Source organism: Coturnix japonica, chromosome 10 (assembly GCF_001577835.2).
Source record: "Coturnix japonica isolate 7356 chromosome 10, Coturnix japonica 2.1, whole genome shotgun sequence".
Classification (NCBI taxonomy): domain Eukaryota; kingdom Metazoa; phylum Chordata; class Aves; order Galliformes; family Phasianidae; genus Coturnix; species Coturnix japonica.
Genome location: NC_029525.1, coordinates 10,952,236 through 10,970,508, shown reverse-complemented (window position 1 = coordinate 10,970,508; position 18,273 = coordinate 10,952,236). Strand labels below are relative to the sequence as shown.

At 42.6% G+C, this 18,273-nt stretch overlaps 2 protein-coding genes across 4 annotated transcripts in view; one reads left to right on the top strand and one right to left on the bottom strand.

The window, feature by feature from the left end:
* CEMIP (cell migration inducing hyaluronidase 1) overlaps positions 1-10,936 on the top strand; it is a 102,495-nt gene extending 91,559 nt beyond the window's left edge. For all 3 annotated transcript variants that reach the window (XM_015873036.2, XM_015873038.2, XM_015873033.2), the window contains 9 exons: positions 388-568; positions 2,042-2,257; positions 2,994-3,205; positions 3,668-3,853; positions 4,549-4,753; positions 5,564-5,650; positions 5,811-5,968; positions 7,360-7,460; positions 8,042-10,936. In XM_015873036.2, coding sequence (XP_015728522.1) covers positions 388-568; positions 2,042-2,257; positions 2,994-3,205; positions 3,668-3,853; positions 4,549-4,753; positions 5,564-5,650; positions 5,811-5,968; positions 7,360-7,460; positions 8,042-8,169 — 1,474 coding nt within the window. In that variant the 3' untranslated portion in view covers positions 8,170-10,936. The remainder of the gene's footprint in view (positions 1-387; positions 569-2,041; positions 2,258-2,993; positions 3,206-3,667; positions 3,854-4,548; positions 4,754-5,563; positions 5,651-5,810; positions 5,969-7,359; positions 7,461-8,041) is intronic.
* A 1,154-nt stretch (positions 10,937-12,090) lies between these two features.
* Positions 12,091-18,030, bottom strand: MESD (mesoderm development LRP chaperone). Its single transcript, XM_015873042.2, has 3 exons — positions 17,828-18,030; positions 16,046-16,278; positions 12,091-15,108 (listed from the first exon to the last, which is right to left on the bottom strand). The coding sequence occupies exons 1-3, from the start codon at positions 17,990-17,992 to the stop codon at positions 14,844-14,846; spliced, it is 663 nt and encodes a 220-aa protein (XP_015728528.1). The 5' UTR covers positions 17,993-18,030; the 3' UTR covers positions 12,091-14,843.
* Between the last annotated feature and the right edge of the window lie 243 nt (positions 18,031-18,273).

The window sequence follows — 18,273 nt, the reverse complement described above, 5'->3', positions numbered from 1 at the left end:
TTGGGACCTGCCCAAGGAGTCTGTGCTGACCTGAGGAGTTTCAGGTTTCGCTGCTGCAGAACTCATTGGTGACCGGCAGCACGAATTCATTCATTTCTAGGTCAGAGCCTCAGCTCTGCTGTAAGTGCTTTGAGGAGTGCAGACTAAATAAAGACAGTCAGTCTCAGACATGAGAGAACTTGAGATGAACTTGCAAGGTTAAGAAGGCTTTGCAGACCTAGAAAGCAGGGAAATCCCTTCTCTTCCAAGACTACCCCATGAGCCTTCCTCACGGCTCTGAAAAAAGGCAGAATCAGGTGCTGCACGACTGTCCATGCCCAGCACACATTCTCAACCTCACGCCTATGTCATGACCGTGTTTCTCTGTCTCTTTCCAATGTGTTTTAGGAATTTTCCCATTCGAGGGATTCAGTTCTATGACGGCCCAATCAATGTCCAGAACTGCACCTTCCGCAAGTTTGCTGCCCTGGATGGCCGGCACACAAGTGCCTTGGCTTTCAGGCTCAACAACGCCTGGCAGAGCTGCCCCAACAACAACGTCACTGACATTCACTTTGAAGACGTTCCTGTGAGTTACCCTTCCCAGCAAGGCCTGTCAGTTGGTTTGGAAGTGGGTTTATGGGGAAAAAAGGGTATTACGCCCTTTTGGAGAAAACAGGAGCTCTGCAAGAGCTGCCTGTTGTCTTTGCTAGAAGCAAAGAGGAGTGGCAGCTGAGAAAGTAGGATGGATAAGTAAAAAGCAAATCTGGTTTGCAGCAAACCAGAAGTATATAAAAAAATAGTGGCGTCAAGTGAAAATCGCTTCCATTCTTGTGAGCGTCAGTAACTGTTAAAACAGGGAGAAGAATCTGCATATGGACTCCAGTTCTGCAGACATAAATGAGAGCAGAACCCAGCCAAAAAGAGGCTGATAAATGCTGAGTTACAGTATGAACTTATGGGTGCTGCTCTGAACCTCGTCTGGGGGTCCGTGCTTTTAGACTTATTTCTGTGTTTGCTTGCACAAATACGAGCTAACTCATTGCTAATGTTCACCTCTAGCAGCTGTTAAATCTGACTGCCAAACATGACAAACAAACAAATAAAGTGGTTGGGAGTGAAATTATTTGGGTTGCTTAAGTTTCAGAAAGTTAGCAGACTCTCAGATGTCAGGAAAAGTGCTGACTGGTGGTCATTGTGCCAAACGGGATGGGAAAAGGCAGAATTCCCCTAAAAGTGTTGATCTGTCACTCTCTCACGTTGCTGGTGACATGCCATTTATTTATGCTGGATAAAAATATCTGTCAGAAGTTGCCTGAGCAGTCATTTCCCAAAGGAGGTCACTGACTTTTCCCAGCATCAGCATGACTTTATGTGGCTTTGGATCCTTACAAATATATTAGCAGACAGTGAGCAAAGTGGCCCTAGTCAAATTGCTCTGTCTCCTGAACCTTCCTCCAGAACTGTAAAACAAACCTTCTCATTGCTACAGCTGCAGTTCTAGTTGTTTTAGCCTTTCCACCGAGGTCAGCAGGAAAATCTCCGTCTGCTCTATCTGGCAAATCAGACACACCTTTAAGGAGCATGACCCAACTCCAACTAACTGTGGACTTAACTAAGAGGCAGCGTGCAGGTAAAGGAGAGGAAACCCCAGCAATCCTGCACCAAATGACACTGATGTTTCTGCCAGCTAACTCCATTGAAAATGATTTTGGTGCTTTCATCTGTGGATTCTCTGTTTCAGAAGTTAATAGTTCTATTAGCATGTAAATGTTATCTCGGAACACCTGCCACTCCAAACTTCATCTGGAGGCAGGGAGCTTCAGTGCCATTGAACATCAGGCCTACAGTGTGTCATGCTGAGCAGCCAAAAATCTGTGGCTGTTTGAAGAATGATGGCATTAGTGCAAACACTGATTTCTTCATGTATTACTTTGCCCCCAAAGCTAACAATCCTTCTGGTCTGTTGTGCCATTTCAGTGACCGCAGCTGCCCCTTGCTTTGTACTGTAAGTGATTAATTCCTCTCTGGTGACATGAATGTGTCTCGCTGTTTTGTTTAGATTACCTCAAGGGTCTTCTTTGGAGAACCCGGACCCTGGTTCAATGATCTGGATATGGATGGTGATAAAACATCTGTTTTTCATGATGTGGATGGTTCTGTGTCTGAATATCCAGGCTCATACCTGATAAAAGAAGATAATTGGTTAATCAAACACCCAGATTGCATTGATGTGCCTGACTGGAGAGGTTCTATCTGCAGTGGACACTATGCGCAGGTAAAGCTGCTTAATTTGATGTATCAGTATCACTTTAATTCTCTTGGCATTGTAAAGCATGACTTCTAGAAATGTGCTTTCTGCAGGGTGCTCAGGGTTTAACTGCTTGTGTGCTCAGGTGGTTTTGAACATGGAGATCTTGTGCTTTGATTCAGACACTTTGGCCTGAAGCAACTTTTAGCCCACAAGCCCTAACAGTTTAATATTCACAAATCTACCAGCTACTGGGTAAGGAAGGGTTATTTCCCCTCACTCCAATGAAGTGCTGCCCACGGTACTATGGTAAACGTGCTGAGGAGTCAAAATTAGACTTCAGCTCTCATGGTCTTTCATCATCCTGTTGAGTAATCACCCAACCATTCTTCTCTCGCCCTACTGTCTGGATAGAGTCCTTGTTTTTCTCTGTTAAGAAAAGTGCTGCCTTTGTTTTTCTCTTAGGTGTTGAGAGTGTTGCTTTTTCAGCATAGTGCCACTAAAGTCAGGCTGTAACCACTGGGCTGGTTTTTCTTCTCAAATCCAGACAGAAGGGTCCTTGTTTAACACAAGTCAGATGTCCCACTGTTTGCCATTGATGTTGTGAATTACTTCAGCTCTACCATAGGCCTATCTGGGCCTTAATGTACATGTTTTACATGTATGGTGTGCCGACCTCACACAACTTCACAGCTGTAGAGTAGCTGAACCTGTAATGTTGTACTGTAATTCATTAAACACTTGATGACCTTTTTTCATCTAGATGTACATCCAAGCCTACAAGCCAGCCAACCTCAGAATGAAAATCATCAAAAATGACTACCACAATCACCCACTCTACCTGGAAGGGGCTTTGAGTAAAAGCACTCATTACCAGCAGTATCAGCCCGTTATAACTCTGAGGAAAGGCTACACCATTCACTGGGACAAGACAGCCCCTGAAGAGCTGACCATATGGCTCATCAACTTCAACAAGTGAGTGATCCAACTGAATTCCAACATTCCAGCTCAATAATGTAACTGCACGTTTTTAACGGGTGAGGTCATTGCTATGTGAACTCTTCCAGAATTAACATACTTGTTCCAGGAACTCCATCGAGTTCACCATCTTTTCATTTGGCATCTCAGATTCCCATTCGCTCCCTGAGGAAGCCCTGGAAGATAACACATTTATGGAAGCCTAGATAATTCATTCCCAGTGCGTAGAAGTCAGAGGTGTAGAAGTCTGAAGCAGATCTGACCCCTACAGGGTCACCTATCACCAACCCATAGTCTAATTTACACTACATTGGTTGATCCCAAGCCATTAAAATTTTAACTGTTCAGGAAAAGAGTAAGTTACATTTTGGAGTGAATTATTTAGTTTGGCTTTTAACATACGCAGGAAAATAACAGTAATGTGTCGACTTGTTACAGTCTGAGCCTTTGCTATTTCAGGAACGACTGGATCCAAGTAGGGTTTTGTTATCCTAAAGGGACGACATTTTCCATTCTCTCAGACATCCACAATCGTCTCTTGAAGAAAACAATCAAAACTGGAACCTTCTATAGAGTATCTCAAATGGAGAAGCTGGAGTACAGATATCCTAGCAAAGGATACTACTACTGGGATGAGGACACTGGGTAAGCAAATGGCTCTCAATGATTTGGACACCCTATTGAGAAAGTTCTGAGCTGTTTGGCTAAAGCCATTGGTTGGAATCACAACAAAACCAGAAATTCATTCTGGGAATGTGATTAGCGTTTAATTTTCTAGGGACTCCCATGGCTGCCAGTCATTTGCAGGCTGTTCTGTGCTGCCCTGCCAGTTCCTCTGGGAAATGCTTTGCTAAGTGAATACAAATTAGGAAGGGGGAAAAAAAACGTAAAGTGCAGACCATAGTACTGAACTGGAGACACACCACAACCTTTTTTGTTTTGAACAGCAACCATTTATAAGACCTAAGACTTGGAGGCACAATAACAAGGAATTCAAGGTGTCATTTTCTCTTACAAAATGTGAAAGAGACCTAAAGAAAGAGATCTAAAATACAGACTATGTATTTCTGCATAAATGGACATTGTAAAGTAGAGCTCTAAGGCAGTTCAGATGTCAGCTGACCTCTCTTGGGTTTCCTGACCTTCCATAAACATTTTTGAGATGCAGGCATCCTTTGAAATGTGTGTAACATTATAATACTAAATTATAAAGTCCTGAAACCAGCAAAGAGGGTTTTCAATATGCATTATTGCAAAGTATTAGGAAGGAGTCTGATGAACCTTAGTCACTTTTTGCATTGAACTCAAGGACGCTCTTCACTTTCCTCCCCTACATTCAGGCTGCTGTTTCTGAAACTTAAAGCTCAAAATGAGAAGGAGAAATTTGCTTTCTGCTCTGTCAAAGGCTGTGAACGAATAAGGATCAAAGCTATAATTCCAAAGACTGCTGGTGTCAGTGACTGTCAAGCCATGGCTTATCCCAAGTACATCGAGACGCCTGTAGTAGAAGTGCCAATGCCTAAGAAGCTATCTAGTGCACAGCTGGTAAAGTAGTTCATTTCCTATCACAAAATTTTCTGTTATTCTAGCACATACTGTTCCTCTATTCATTAAAAGATTTTGTAATGGATTCAGTGTATTTCATGCCTACTTTTATGAAATGGATCAGACGTGAGAAACTGTATGAAACAGATTCTTGCAAGCACCAAGTATGAAGGTCCTCAAAGGACAGAGCAGGTCAAGACCTCAACTGAAGTTAAATACCCAGTCTTTCGGGTCTCTGTTGGGAAGTGCTACACTTAAAAGCATAGGATAAATAGTGACGAGATGGAAGAGGGCTTGGTCCAGGGAATGCGATGCTGGAGAGATGCAAGTTGTCTTTCCTGGCCTCCTGCTCCTCCAGGATATAAGGACAACAGTGGCAGACAGGGGACTGCACAGCTGAGTGTCGTCTTTGTATATGGGATTTTGCACAGCACTGTGTCTCCTGTATTCTGTCTTGTCTAATTCTGAGGGAAAAAAGGAGGATATTTATCTCATCACCCTTGAAGCAGGAACTCGTAGCAAAGCTTCAGAGACTTGTGTATAAGCACCATGAGGTGAGAATCAGATACACTCAGCCATTTGGTGAAACAATTTAGATGTGGGCAGGATGACCAGAGAGGCTGCCATTGTGCCCAGTCTCATTAGGAGTGGAACTTGGCAAGTCACAGCTCATTATGTAGCTGTCTTCTTGACTGAATTTTGAGGTTTAGCTTGTTTACTGAAGATGCAGTAATTACTCTGGTAATGGACACCCTCATTAAAAACTCTTTTTCTCTCTCTCTCTCTTTTTTTTTTTTTTTTTCTGAACAGAAAACGAAGGACCACCTACTAGAAGTGAAAATAGAAACTTATAAGAAACAGTACTTCCACCTAAAGGATGACTATGCATACATAGAGGTAAATGGGAGGAGGTCAGATTGACCTCAGAGATCTGGAACTCTGCCCTTTAGTTTAATGAACAGTCTCCTAATTCAAAGCTATTAGTGCTTCTATGACATGGTTATTTTGCATTTGTGTTTCTTCTGTAAACTGATTATATTCCTTCCCCTTCCCACAGGTTGATGGTGTAAGGTATTTCCTCACAGAAGAGGGTATTCAGCTGATAGTGATTGATGGACATCATGGGAAAGTAGTTGATCGAGTAACGTTCAGAAACTCAATTCTACAAGGAATCCCAGCACAGATAGAAAATTATGTCAACAACATCAAAACTCAGTGAGTAATCTGGTGTTGGTAAGGCATAGCATGTAAGAATGATGTACAACACATCTTTTTGTGGTTTTGATCACCTAACATGGACCAGACTGACTGAGTTAACAGTGTGCTTTTGTACCTGCTGACTCTGAGTCCAAATGTGAGCAGGACGTGCAGGCAGCAGAGGATGCAGAGTGTGTGATTTAGGAACTGACTGAGCCCCCGGTAAGCTGCAGAGCTACGTTTGATTAATAAACTGCAGATCCACACTTCTGCTGTGGGTTAGTGATAACAGAAGGCTTAAGTTCAGAAATAAACTTGAGCACATATTGGTACAGATGCTTACAGTTTACATTTTCCTACTGCCTGCACACTTGCTTAAATAGCAGAAAATCACACTGATAAAATACATTCCTCTTTGCACGTCCCCTACCCGTACCTAAGGTCTTTATGCTTTATTGTTTAAACTATGGGATCCAAGAAATGCAGAGTTTTTCAGGTGGGTGCTAATTACCCACTGTCCTGCAGGACTCATTTTTCTTTCATTAAACAATTAGGACTGGAACTGGATGCAATATAGCCGGCACCTCGGCTATCATTCAGCTGCGTGTCCTTGCGAGGGCTGAAAGCTCAAACCATTCTCTTCCTTTAACCAAAAGCTTTCCCAGCCCTCCCCCTGCCGGCCTTTCTTGTCCCATCAGGCAAAGACTTCAGCTATGACTATGAAACATCTTTAATCCATTTGCTGCATAGAGGTGCCATCCAGCTGCAGGTGGGCACCATGCAATTGGAGGGACTAGACAGCTCTCATTCCTATGTGGCTCCTAATTATTTTACTTCTCTTTTTCTTTTGCTACCACCCAGTGATGAACAGTTCCGTATCCAGTGCAGGTGTCTGGGTTACTGCAGCACTCAGCAGCTCAGGGTTGGAGCTCTGCGGGGTGGATTAACTTTAGCAACCTGTGTCCACTGTGAGGCAGAACAACAGACCCAACAAGGCTCTCGTTTTTAAGGACTGCAAATGCCAGTCATGGAAAACTGTAAGGTGAAATGAAATTATTTCATCTAGGCAGGTGTTCAGTTATTCTGCCCTACAGATTCAATTGAAAGCTGAGCAATAATGGCATCCCAGTCCTATTAAAAATGTCATAGCAAAACTTCCACTTTTAATTAAAAAAAATAAAAATAAAAAGGAATTTTGTCTGCTTCCTAATAGGTTTTGTTGGCATTATTGGAGAAGTGACTGTATTATTAAGCTGTCATCAATGACAAAAGCCATGAAAACAGAAAGTGTTGCAGTTCATAGGTGATTTGGGGTTGTGCAGACAGGAGTTACCAGAGCTCAAGCCAGATAAGCAAGGAATGGTTTCTAACTCCTCACCTGTTTATAAATGACTTTTTGTTTCCTTCAGCTCTATAGTGCTGGTGACATCTAAAGGAAGATTCATTTCAAGAGGACCGTGGACTAAAGTACTGGAGAAACTTGGAGCAGAACAAGGTTTTAGTTTAAAAGGTAACTGCGTCTAAAAAAACAGTTTTAAAAACCCTTTGATTATTCCCCTATGTGGTTCCCATAGGGGCACCTTTTCTGGGCTTCTAAACTTCACCTTGCCTGTCCTATCAGTGTGTGTTCAGACCTCCTAGGAGCAGTCATTTACTTACTGGGAAAGGTTGTATCTACTGCAGCATCAAGTGCAGTGGATTTACTGCAGAAATCAAGTGTCTTGATTACAAAGCATCACATACTGCATGAGCATATAATTATTCCATGGGTATAGCTCTGGTCAGCTCTAACAGCAAACAATAATAGCTTCAATAGTCAGCTCTGAAGGGGGTTTCCTGCCCTCTTTCTTCTCTGCTATATATCACACGGTGGCTACTGTTAATTAGTGGAAGCACAGAAGTTGTGTATACAATTTTAATTAAACCTGATATAGAAAATATCTCTTTAATACCCAGTAATGCATGATCAGCAACATCTGTATGCACATCTGTGCTCCTGACCACCTGTGTTGATCCAGTAGTCTTGGTGTAGCCACACTTGTGGGTATCTCTGCCCTAATGGACTTCTAATCTATTTGCCCTGATTTGCAGAAAAAATGGCTTTTGTTGGATTCAAAGGCAGCTTCCGTCCCGTCTGGGTGAAGCTGGTCACTAATGAGGACTCAGCTAAAATCTACCAAGCACTGCCAATTCCTGTGGTGAAGAAAATGAAGTTATGAGGACACAAAGCTCTGCCTTCTGGCTGCCAGCACTGCCCCACTGGGATGGACTACTGACTGTTCGTGACAGGCACATTACAGTGTGCTCCAGAAGTGTAGCATTTTGTTGTTGTTGTCGTTCAAAAAAGAAATCTTACTGTAAGTAGCTAAAGCAAGTGGCCACATGTGATGGAAACGCATTCCTCTGTGATCAGCGTGTGTTCTGTGATCGTCGGCACTTTGCCAGTTGACTCCCATTGATGTTGACACTCGTGTCACTAAGCAAGGTTTGACCTGATCTGCAAGCTGCTGGTTATATCAGCACGCCTATGGCGTGTTGTCTCTGGAAAGGTGAGCTCTAGGGCTAAAGGCCACTGAAGATCGTTGTTTGTACCTCTAACTTGTCCAAACACTTTTCTTTCCCCCTGGAGTAACCGGTCAACTCAAAGCCTAGATGAAAATCTAAGGTAGAAAGTGTAAATTTGAATGACTACTTTGATGCTAGGAAATATAACTGGACAATAAGACTTTACCTTAAATTTTCTGTCACAACTGATGAAACTCTTTGTTCTACAGACATGGCACATAGCTGGGGAAGAAAAGGGAGAGGAGCAAAGCAAGCGTACAGGAAGAGACTGATGCAACTACATCTTTCTGCTTGCTCAGAAAACTCTGATTCTCCTGTAGCTTCAGGTCTTTTAACAGTGGTTTCTCAAATGGGAGGTTTTCCTTGAACATGCAGCCATAGTCTAGAAGGAAAGACCTCTCTTTTCAGTTCTCAGCTGGGAATACTGAGACTCATGTTTCTCAGCCACAAAATGGGTTGAGCAGCAGTTACCTTTCCAGATTGGGTTAGTCTGTTGAGTATTGCTTTCCAGCCAAGTCCTTGGCCTTTGGGCCATGAGTATCCTGACCTCCTGGAAGAGTTATGTGAAATCTGAGTGGAAGGTGGCAGAGGTAGAAGTCTTTGAGGTCTTACCAGATAGCTGAAGAATTAGACAGGGAATTCCATATGTTGTGTACCTGCTTCCCCCTTCCTTCAAATCATTAGGCTGGTAATGAAGGCAGATCAGCGAGAGTCAGGACTCCTGCACAGACATCTCCTGAAGATGGGAAATTAAATTAATTAAGCGTTGTCTTGTAGAATATTTTAAGCACTTCTGATGTTTAATGATGTTTGTTTGTTGCTCAGAAATGCCATGAAGGCATATGCAGAGGCTGTGGATGGGCAAGTTAAGTTAGTTAGGTGCTGGTGATGGGCTTTTTTTCCCCCAGTATATTACAATGGTTTGGGGAATTTCACCCTCAAAGCACAAACTCTTCCTTGAAAAGGTCCCTTTATAGTTCAGCCATGGTGAGCCAAACCTCACTTACCTGACATTCTCTGATAGCTGAAACAGAGTCAGATCCCTGAAGTCGAGAAATACACTGAAAAAAGTCACTGAGTGCATCAGGCTGGTTTATCTTCGTTCCTATAATCGCACCTGTACCAGTGGAGTAAACGTGTTTCCATGAGATGGACCAAAGCGTGAGCATTTCTTTCATGAGCACTTGACATGGGCAGGATGGCAACGTTCAGAATGTACCTGGTTTGGAATCCGGTTTTCCACACCCCACTCTGTGAAGCACTGCTTCCCTGGGTTTCTCTATGTGTGCAAATGCCCAAAGGACCGTGCCCTAGGCTGGTTTCCTCAGCTACTATGAGAGTGCTGCATTTGTACCGGAGTCGTAGCTTCTGATTTTACAATTTTTGGAATTCTCAGGGTGAAATCACAAGACTTGGCTCTAGGAAAACTTCTAAGAAAATCTCGTCTTATTAAGAGAAGAACACTTGCAAGTAGCTCATGCTGCCATGCAAAGCTTGTGACATGGGGCCTGTTTGGAGCTAGGGCTGGGTCTCATGCTGTGAATACTTACTTAGGACAGGATCACTGCAGTCTGTAAGCCTGAGGGATAATGGAGCATCATAGCAGAGTACCGGGGCAGACACTCCCATGAGATGCAAAGGGCTCCCACCAATGTGAATCGGATGGAGTCAGTGAGTTACTCTGAAGTCACAGCTTAGCCTGATGCCATCACCGGTCAGCAATAGTTCTGTGCCATATGATTCCTTTTTAACCTTCGACTGTTGTAGAAACTGCACGTGCACATTTTGACTAGTGAATTAACTGGCTGCTTGTACTTTGTACATCCTTTTAACAGATGCTGCACCAGCTGCAATGATCCTCTTTATAAGGTTTTATTACTGCAAACGTTCCCATCTCTGCCTACCCAGCTGCCATTGTCAGAGTGGTTTTTTGATTGAGTTTTGTTTGTTCAGATGTTTGTTAGTTTGTTTGGATGTTTGGGGTTCTTTTTGTTTTTGCCTTCTGTTCAGATGCTTGTTTTACCTGTCGCCGAAATAGCTGGTCCTTTTTCGGGTTAGATGTATAGTGTTTTGTACATTTTCTTAGAGACTTTCCAATGAAAAAGATATATTTTCTATTTATTTATTACAATGGCACTAAGACAACTAAATTGCAGACATACGAAGCACCCTTACTGGAGTTTAGCATTGGCTAGGTTGTTAAGGAGGTCGGCAATATGGCTTTTCTGATAATCTGCTTTGCACTTGAAAGCTCTCTATGTCCGCAGAATGTGGTAATGCATTGACTGTCTGTTTTGTGGTGACAAGAGCTGTCAGGACATTCGTTCCAAAAGATTGTGGCTTACAACTGAAATAACATGTAGTTGTTTGGAGTACACAACGTTTATCAAAATAAATATTCAATGCAAGTTTCTCATTTTACTTTGGTGTCTTGCCTCAGTGTGCATCTGTAATGATGACCTGGAATAGCTCCTCCTGCAGCCAACTGCATTCAGACTAAGCACCCACTGTCTCAGCTTTGCTCTTAGCAGCTTGCTTTCCTAAGGAGATACAGGTGATGCAGTGTCACTAGGTCATTCCCTAGGGGCAGGGGATGCTGTGGGGTGCGAAGGGCACTGAGATGAACCCCACTGCAGCAGCAGCAGAGCTGTCACACTACAAGGCAATGGGATGGCTGGCAGTAGAAAGCATCACTAGACCAAGAGCACCTCAGTCACTGCATATTCCCATGGGAATGGGTGGTTAAGAGCAAGCTGAGCACACTGATTTCACCTTCTAGTGAGTGCTGCCCCACCAGCCAGCTACAACCCCATCCCCCCTTTGAATCTAGTTTAAAGGCTCTCTGAATGAGCCCTGGTATTTCCTGCCCCAGAACCCAACCAGCAAAATCATTAAGAGTTAAGTCATAGCACTGATGAAACAGGGATGTGTAAAAGCAGAGGCAGCTCTACAGCTCTTTGCATTGCTATAAACATGCCACACAATCAAGGAAAACTCTGAAAAAAGATAAAAACTCCTTAAATAAAATAAAAATAGGAGTAGAAATATTCCCTAAGCCCTATTACAAAGCCCAAGATAACAGCTGCCAAATATCAAAGAGAAATAGATTGCTCTCTATCTTAATGGAACGTTATTTTATGATTTCCTTTTTGAAAACCAATTTCAGTGTTTAGTAAGAGTGACAGGGAGCTTTTGGAAACCAAAGCTGACCTGGCTTCTCAAAAAGAAATGCTTTGACAGCACAAGTGAAAACCAGAAACCCTGTTGGCTGCAGAGCATCTGTGTGTGTCCTAACAGATAATAATGGAATTTCAAATATGTGTCCTTCACCTGGAAGGAGAGAACAGTGCTGAAGACAATCTAAAAGAGAAGCTTTCCTACTCCAAAAGATGCAGATGACGACCATGTAGCAGATAAGATAGAGATAAAAGCCTGCAAACAGTAACCCTATGACACTGGAATTTATTTTCGCTTATTCTGTTTAGGTCTCTCCAATCAATACAATGTAACATTAATTATATAACTGCAACAGTTCAAACGCCACAGTCCCAAAGAATTTCAGAGGAGAAAAAAAGGAAACAAGTCATTATTTTTTAATTATAAAAAGTGGCACAAAACATGACTTCATTTGGCATATGCAAATTAATGCAAAGTACTCAGAAACAAACAGTTGGTCATAGAATCATAGAAGGGACCTACAAGATCAAGTCCAACTGTCCTCCCTTTATCATACCTACAGAAACCACTAAACCATATCTTCTAGCTCCCCATCCAGACGCCTCTTGAACACTGCCAAGGATGGCGAACAGGTGGGCTGAACTTCAAAGCTGCCCCACTGTATCCACCACAAAAGGAAGAGACCCAGCCTCCTGTAAACGTAGTTTTACCATCGACTACAGCAAATGGATTCTCAAGAAGTTGGGCTATAATTACAGTGTAGTGATCAACCCTCCTCCTTAGCTTTGATTTTCTATTATTTGTATACCATCTTGCATTACTTAAATAGTTAGCTCAGTAAAGAAAGAAAGCTCAAGCCAGAAAGCACAGAGCATTCCCACACCTGTGATGACAAATGACATTGTCACTGTACAGTCAACAAATATGCAGAGTGGCGTGATTAGGCTGGTACCTACAGATCACACAACTAGAAGGATTGTCACAGTGGAAAGGAATAACTTAAAATAAATGAAAATGCTCACCTGTGTCCTAGGCTGACAGGAAAACTCCCAAGGGAGCGATCTCCAAGAGATCCTTCCTCAGTGGCAGTCAGCCCTTAAATGGGGTCTAGGAGAGGAATAGCCAGGCTCCACCCTTCCTGTCACAAAGCTGAATTGCCTTCACCTGTGCTCCCACAGCTGACTCTGTGCTTGCCTCAGGTGATCAATCAGTGGTTCAGACTGTGATTCAACAGTTCCTATACAGTCATCTTCATACCACAATTGTTATAAAAAGGGAAGAAAAAAAGACAGCAACTTTTCATATTTACATGTTCATTTCATATATGCTCATCTGCTTGGAAGCTAAATTGTTAAGCAAAACTAGGGAGGTACCTGGAAGTGTTACAATGTGGTAAGTTATGTTATGAACAAAAAACAGGCTGCACATCTCTCTGAAGTGCAATATCAAAGTTGCCAGAGACCCACCTCAAGTCCTGTATATTTCTGGATTAACAGTGCAATACAAAAGCAAAACGTGATTTTCATTTTTGCACTCAGACAACCGTTCAGTGAAGTGTGGCAGGAAAGGTCTCTTCAATTCATACACTATCACTGGAAGTAAGAAAAAATGATTGCCTGGAATTTTCATTAGTATCTATTAGTCTTTATGAGTAACTAAAGAAACCAAAGACAGGTTAGTTCCCCTCCCCGAACATCTAACTAAATGCGTCATTATTTAAAACATTTTACAGTGAAGCAATAAGTTTAGTGATATCTTTTTATTTTGGAACAAGCACTCAGTAAGTCAGCTTCTGTCTTCTGATATTGAAATATTCCACAAGAGTAACCATTATGGTTCAAGTTAGGACCTTTCACCCACTTGGATTTTAGCACCTTGTAAAAAGAGTGAAAGTAGTATTAACTTGGTACTATTGAATGGAGACAGTTAATACTGTTCTCATCCTCTGGAAAATGATGTGGACCATAAATACTGGGTGCATTTAGTCCTAAATAACAAAAAAGAGGAAAAGGAAAGAGCAGCTAAGCCATGCGTTTGACTGAGAACTGCTGGAATTATAATATAACCTTCCTGGCCACACAAAGGCTTTCAAGAAGAAATCAGACCTGCTCCCATACATCAAAGTTCATATTATTTAAACCAATTTTCATTTACAATCAACCATGGCATGCTTAGGAATTTACAAAAAAGAAAATAAAATAAAAATCTGGTTATTAAACATCCATAAGAGATATGTCAACCTCAAAGCTTAACTCTGCACTGTAACTAATGCTTTTACAAAGATTCAAGCAAACCATCAGCAAAACAAATGAATTCCAGAGTTAAAGCTTTATCTTCTAGCTCACTGTCTACATAATGGGGCACACATAACATCTGCATCCAGAGGCACAGTTCTTTGGCAGCAGTAGTAACCTGAATGCCATGAATGCATCTTTTCTTTTCACTCTAATGCTGTCCACGTTGGCTTTGTAGCTTCCTCACACTCAACTGCATCACATCTGATGGGTACAGAATCTCTTCTCTGTACTGGTTTGGAGTGCATTAGCTGAGTGTCTGCCTAGCTTCTAGAAAGCAATTCTGTGGATTTTCAGTGATGAACAGAAGAGTTTTTGTTTACAGAAAAGCAGCCTAACCAAACCAATCCTAAACTAGGCCATTTCAGGCATCTTTGGCTGCTGTAACATTGTTCTTTGCAACTAAAGTCGTTTTGCAAACTGAGAAGCAAACTGGCTTTTTAAATTGTCTTTTAGCAAGAAGCTCCGCAACAAGGAATCAACGACCAACTTGCATACCCAAGAAGAACAGCAGCTACTACAGATTAACACTGGTGTATTCCGAGACTCTATTCTTTCCTCGCCACTTTAAGTTCATGACTTCAGACATAGGTTTGTATGTTAACTTTGAACAACAACAAAAGCATAAAGAATTACAAACTACAGTAGTCAATTGCTGGTATTAAACATTACCGTTTCTGTAACTAAACAAACAGCCAACATTAATAAGGAAACGGGCGTATTTCAACTCAGAAGTCTTTTAAACCTCAGTAACATCTGCTTCCTTCCTTCTCCTCTATAAAGCCAGAAATTGTAAAGAAAGTTAAGTTTCCCTTCAAGGAACAGCAGAGTACTATTCAGTCTGGTTCATGCATCTGTCATAGTTCTTCTCTCTGTTTGGTTGCACGGTTGTCCTCCTGGCTGCTTTTAGATTTCTTCTCTGCATCTTTTTTCTTCTTTGCTTTCTCAGGTTTTGTTTTGTTTTTTCCTTTCTCACTCCCATCTGCTCCTTTGCCCGGATAAACCTGGCCTTCAAGTGTAACATCTGCACACCTTTCTTGACTTATCAGGAAGTCTTTGATCTCCCAGGCGTAGCCGCCATCACGTAGCATAAAGATTGCGCGATTTGAGCCAACAATAAACCTAGAGGAAAGATGCATAATTTTTCTGTTAATTCTGTGCATTTTAGTTCGTTCAGAGCCCCTCCAAGACAGATATCCATTTAAAAGCAAGAGGTTGGTCTCATTGGGGATGTGGATGAAAACAGTTTACAAGCATGGAATAATAAAAAGTGTTAAGTTTAGAAATAACCAGGTAGGAGAAAGTATGAAGAAAATGCTAGAATTAATTTGATGCTACACAAGACTTGTAGCAGAAGAGGTTTAGATTAGACATGAGAAAGCACTTTTTCTCTCAGAGAGTGGACAGGCACTGGAATGGCTGCCCAGGGACATGCTGGAGTCGTCATCCTTGGCTGTGTTCAAGAGGCGTCTGGATGGGGAGCTACGAGACATGGTTTAGTGGCTTGTGGTAGCAATGGTAATGGGAGCTTGGTTGGACTAGATGATCTTGTAGGTCCTTTCCAACCTTATCATTCTATGATTCTATGAAAATCCACTGATGGGCATTAAATCTGATTTATGCTCTTACTGCAAACAACCCCAGTCTCAACTCAAGACTGCAACATTCCTTTGTTTTAAAACCATCCTCTCTGGACAAAAATCTCCTTTTTAGCCAGAGAAACAAAAAGCCTTTGTGGTTACAACTCTTACAAGTGGGTTGTCTTGGCAAACTACTGCATCTAAAACTGATAAACAGCTGAACTATAAGATTAAAAAAAAGCTAGGCTATATACAAACCAATAACAAGCATTAAAAATATTTATGCACCAAAGCAAAATTTTTCTAGAACAACTCGGAAGAAAAACAAACATGTATATAAACTGACACAGGAAAAAAGAAATAGTGGGAGTTGATAGAGCTAGAGAAGAACTCAGGATCAACAGCTGGAAAGACTTTCAGGAAGAAATAAATAAGAGTTCTTTAAGAGCAAAACTTTACCCTTGCATACAATGGCGTACCTTTGTACATCATAGTTTGCATTGAAGAGACTGCCCTGCCACAAGCTCGTAATTTCTTCTGTCTCTTTTTCCGTGGGATTTCCTGACACTGTGACAAACATCATCAAAGTCTTCCCTTTTTTCGTCAGTTTCAGGATACTTTCAGGTTTGCCCGGATCAATTTTTGAGAAATCTATTGGTGCTGGAGGCCTCTTGTGTTCAGGAAGATCCCCCTCCTCAATGTCATCATCTTTCTGTATTGAAAAGGGAAAGGAGAAAGATGCGTTACAATTAACTGCTGAAGAAAACAGTTCTTTTCAAGAACTCACCACTGTTTAGAGAATAACTGCTTTGGTAAGGAGAAAGCACTGAGTAGTTTAGAGATGGAGACCCCCACATGAAAAGAAACAGTGAACTTTGCCTCAGGATAAGTCACTTATAAACCCTCTCCGCAAAGCAATGCACATTCTCACTCCAACAGCTAAAATCTCATTTTACCCCATACTGAGAAATATTCCATCATGGCTAATCCAATACGAGCCCACCTAGGTGCTTCATAAAATAACACCTTTTCCTTCAGTTTTATGGAATTTTATTGAGCATACAATGTACTGTTAAATAGAAAATCTAACACAATTGAATCATAGATATTCTAAACACATATGAGCGAATTATTAACCATACTTTCTACCAGTTTGGATAGCACACAACCAACATATTCCACAGCTTTGAAATAGAAAGGCAGAAACGTTTACTACAATTCTTCATACAATACAGAAATGGACTTTAACTTCAGTGAGACCTCAACATGATGATATATAATACCTATTTTGCCCTTAACTATTTAAACCACACATCCATAAAGTACTGCTAAAGCTTCAATTGAAATAAGTGGTCAAAAGATCCCCTACATGTCACTTTTCTTGAAGATCTTGCTCAAATTATCACATTTTTTATTAATCAAGTTAACTACAAAGTCAAAGACAGAAAGAAAAGCGTCACCCTTGCTCCCACCTTGGTGCTATCTAAACAAGCTCTTAAAAACACTAAAGATTGCAGCGAAGCCTCAAACAAAAGCTGTTCGTACGGAAATTCTGTTTCTGTCCTAATGGCCACAAAAATAGAAAATATTAGGAATCATCTCACTCTGCTGAAACCAAGGAAACTTGACTCTGCACAGATCTGTGCCCAAGAAGAAGTGACCCTTCACTCCAGAGCATAATTCCTGCTCTTATCCAAATTCATAATGGCTCCTTTGTTTCACTCATCCCACCCCTTCAAACCAAATAAGCCCTTTCTTTACACTCCATCCACCCCACTCTCCAGTCTTTCCAGTTCCCTGTAGGCATCCCAACAGCTATTGGGGAACTGCCACACAGTTGTGTCTGAAACCATCCAGTTTCCCAAAGAACTGTTATTTGTTCAGCTCCCACTTCCATTACTTGTTGCTCCCATGGCTGTGCATGCATGTCCTCAGCTGCAATGCCAACCCGAACTGCCCAGCCACAGCTGCACACAACACATCTGTGAGCATTTGTGCAGCACTTTGTGAAGTGAAACAGAGACCTCCTCCAGCTACAGGGAAAAATGCAGAGGGCTGCTGGCCACACAGCTGGCACACAACACAGAGAAGGAGAGTCCCAGAGGCACTAACCCTTCCATCCAAGCAACTAACCACCTCAGACACCCCAACCGCGATCTCCTACACACCCCGCGGCCTCCAGCCCCGCCAGGCCGCGGCCGTGCCCGGGCAGAGCCGACACTCCTCCGGCCGATCACGGAGACCCCAGCCCCGCCCCGCACCTCCCACTGCTCCAGCAGCCGGGCCATGTCCGCGTCGTTGTAGTCCCGAATGTCCTTCTTCTTGGCCGGCCCCGCCCGTCGCTTCCCCTCCGGTTCCTCGGCGCGGGTCGCAGCGCACAGCCATAGCGCCAGGCCCAGCGCGGCCCAACGTGCGGCCGCCGCCATCTTGTCAGGGGAAGGAAGGCGGCCCGGCGGCTTTAAGGGGCGGGGGCTCGGGGAGGAGGAGCTGCAGAGGGACACGGGCGGCTTGAAGGGGACGGGGAGGGAACGGGGAAAGGGTGATCGGAGCTGAGCGAACATTCAGCATAGTTCTGTCATTGTATCCAGGCCTGAGGCAAAGCAGGAGCCCATTGCGCTGATGGTACAGAACAACGCCAGTCAGTAGGCAGGGGTGTGGGTTTGGGATGCTTTCTGGACCCAGGACTTCTGAATGTATTAAAGCCCTG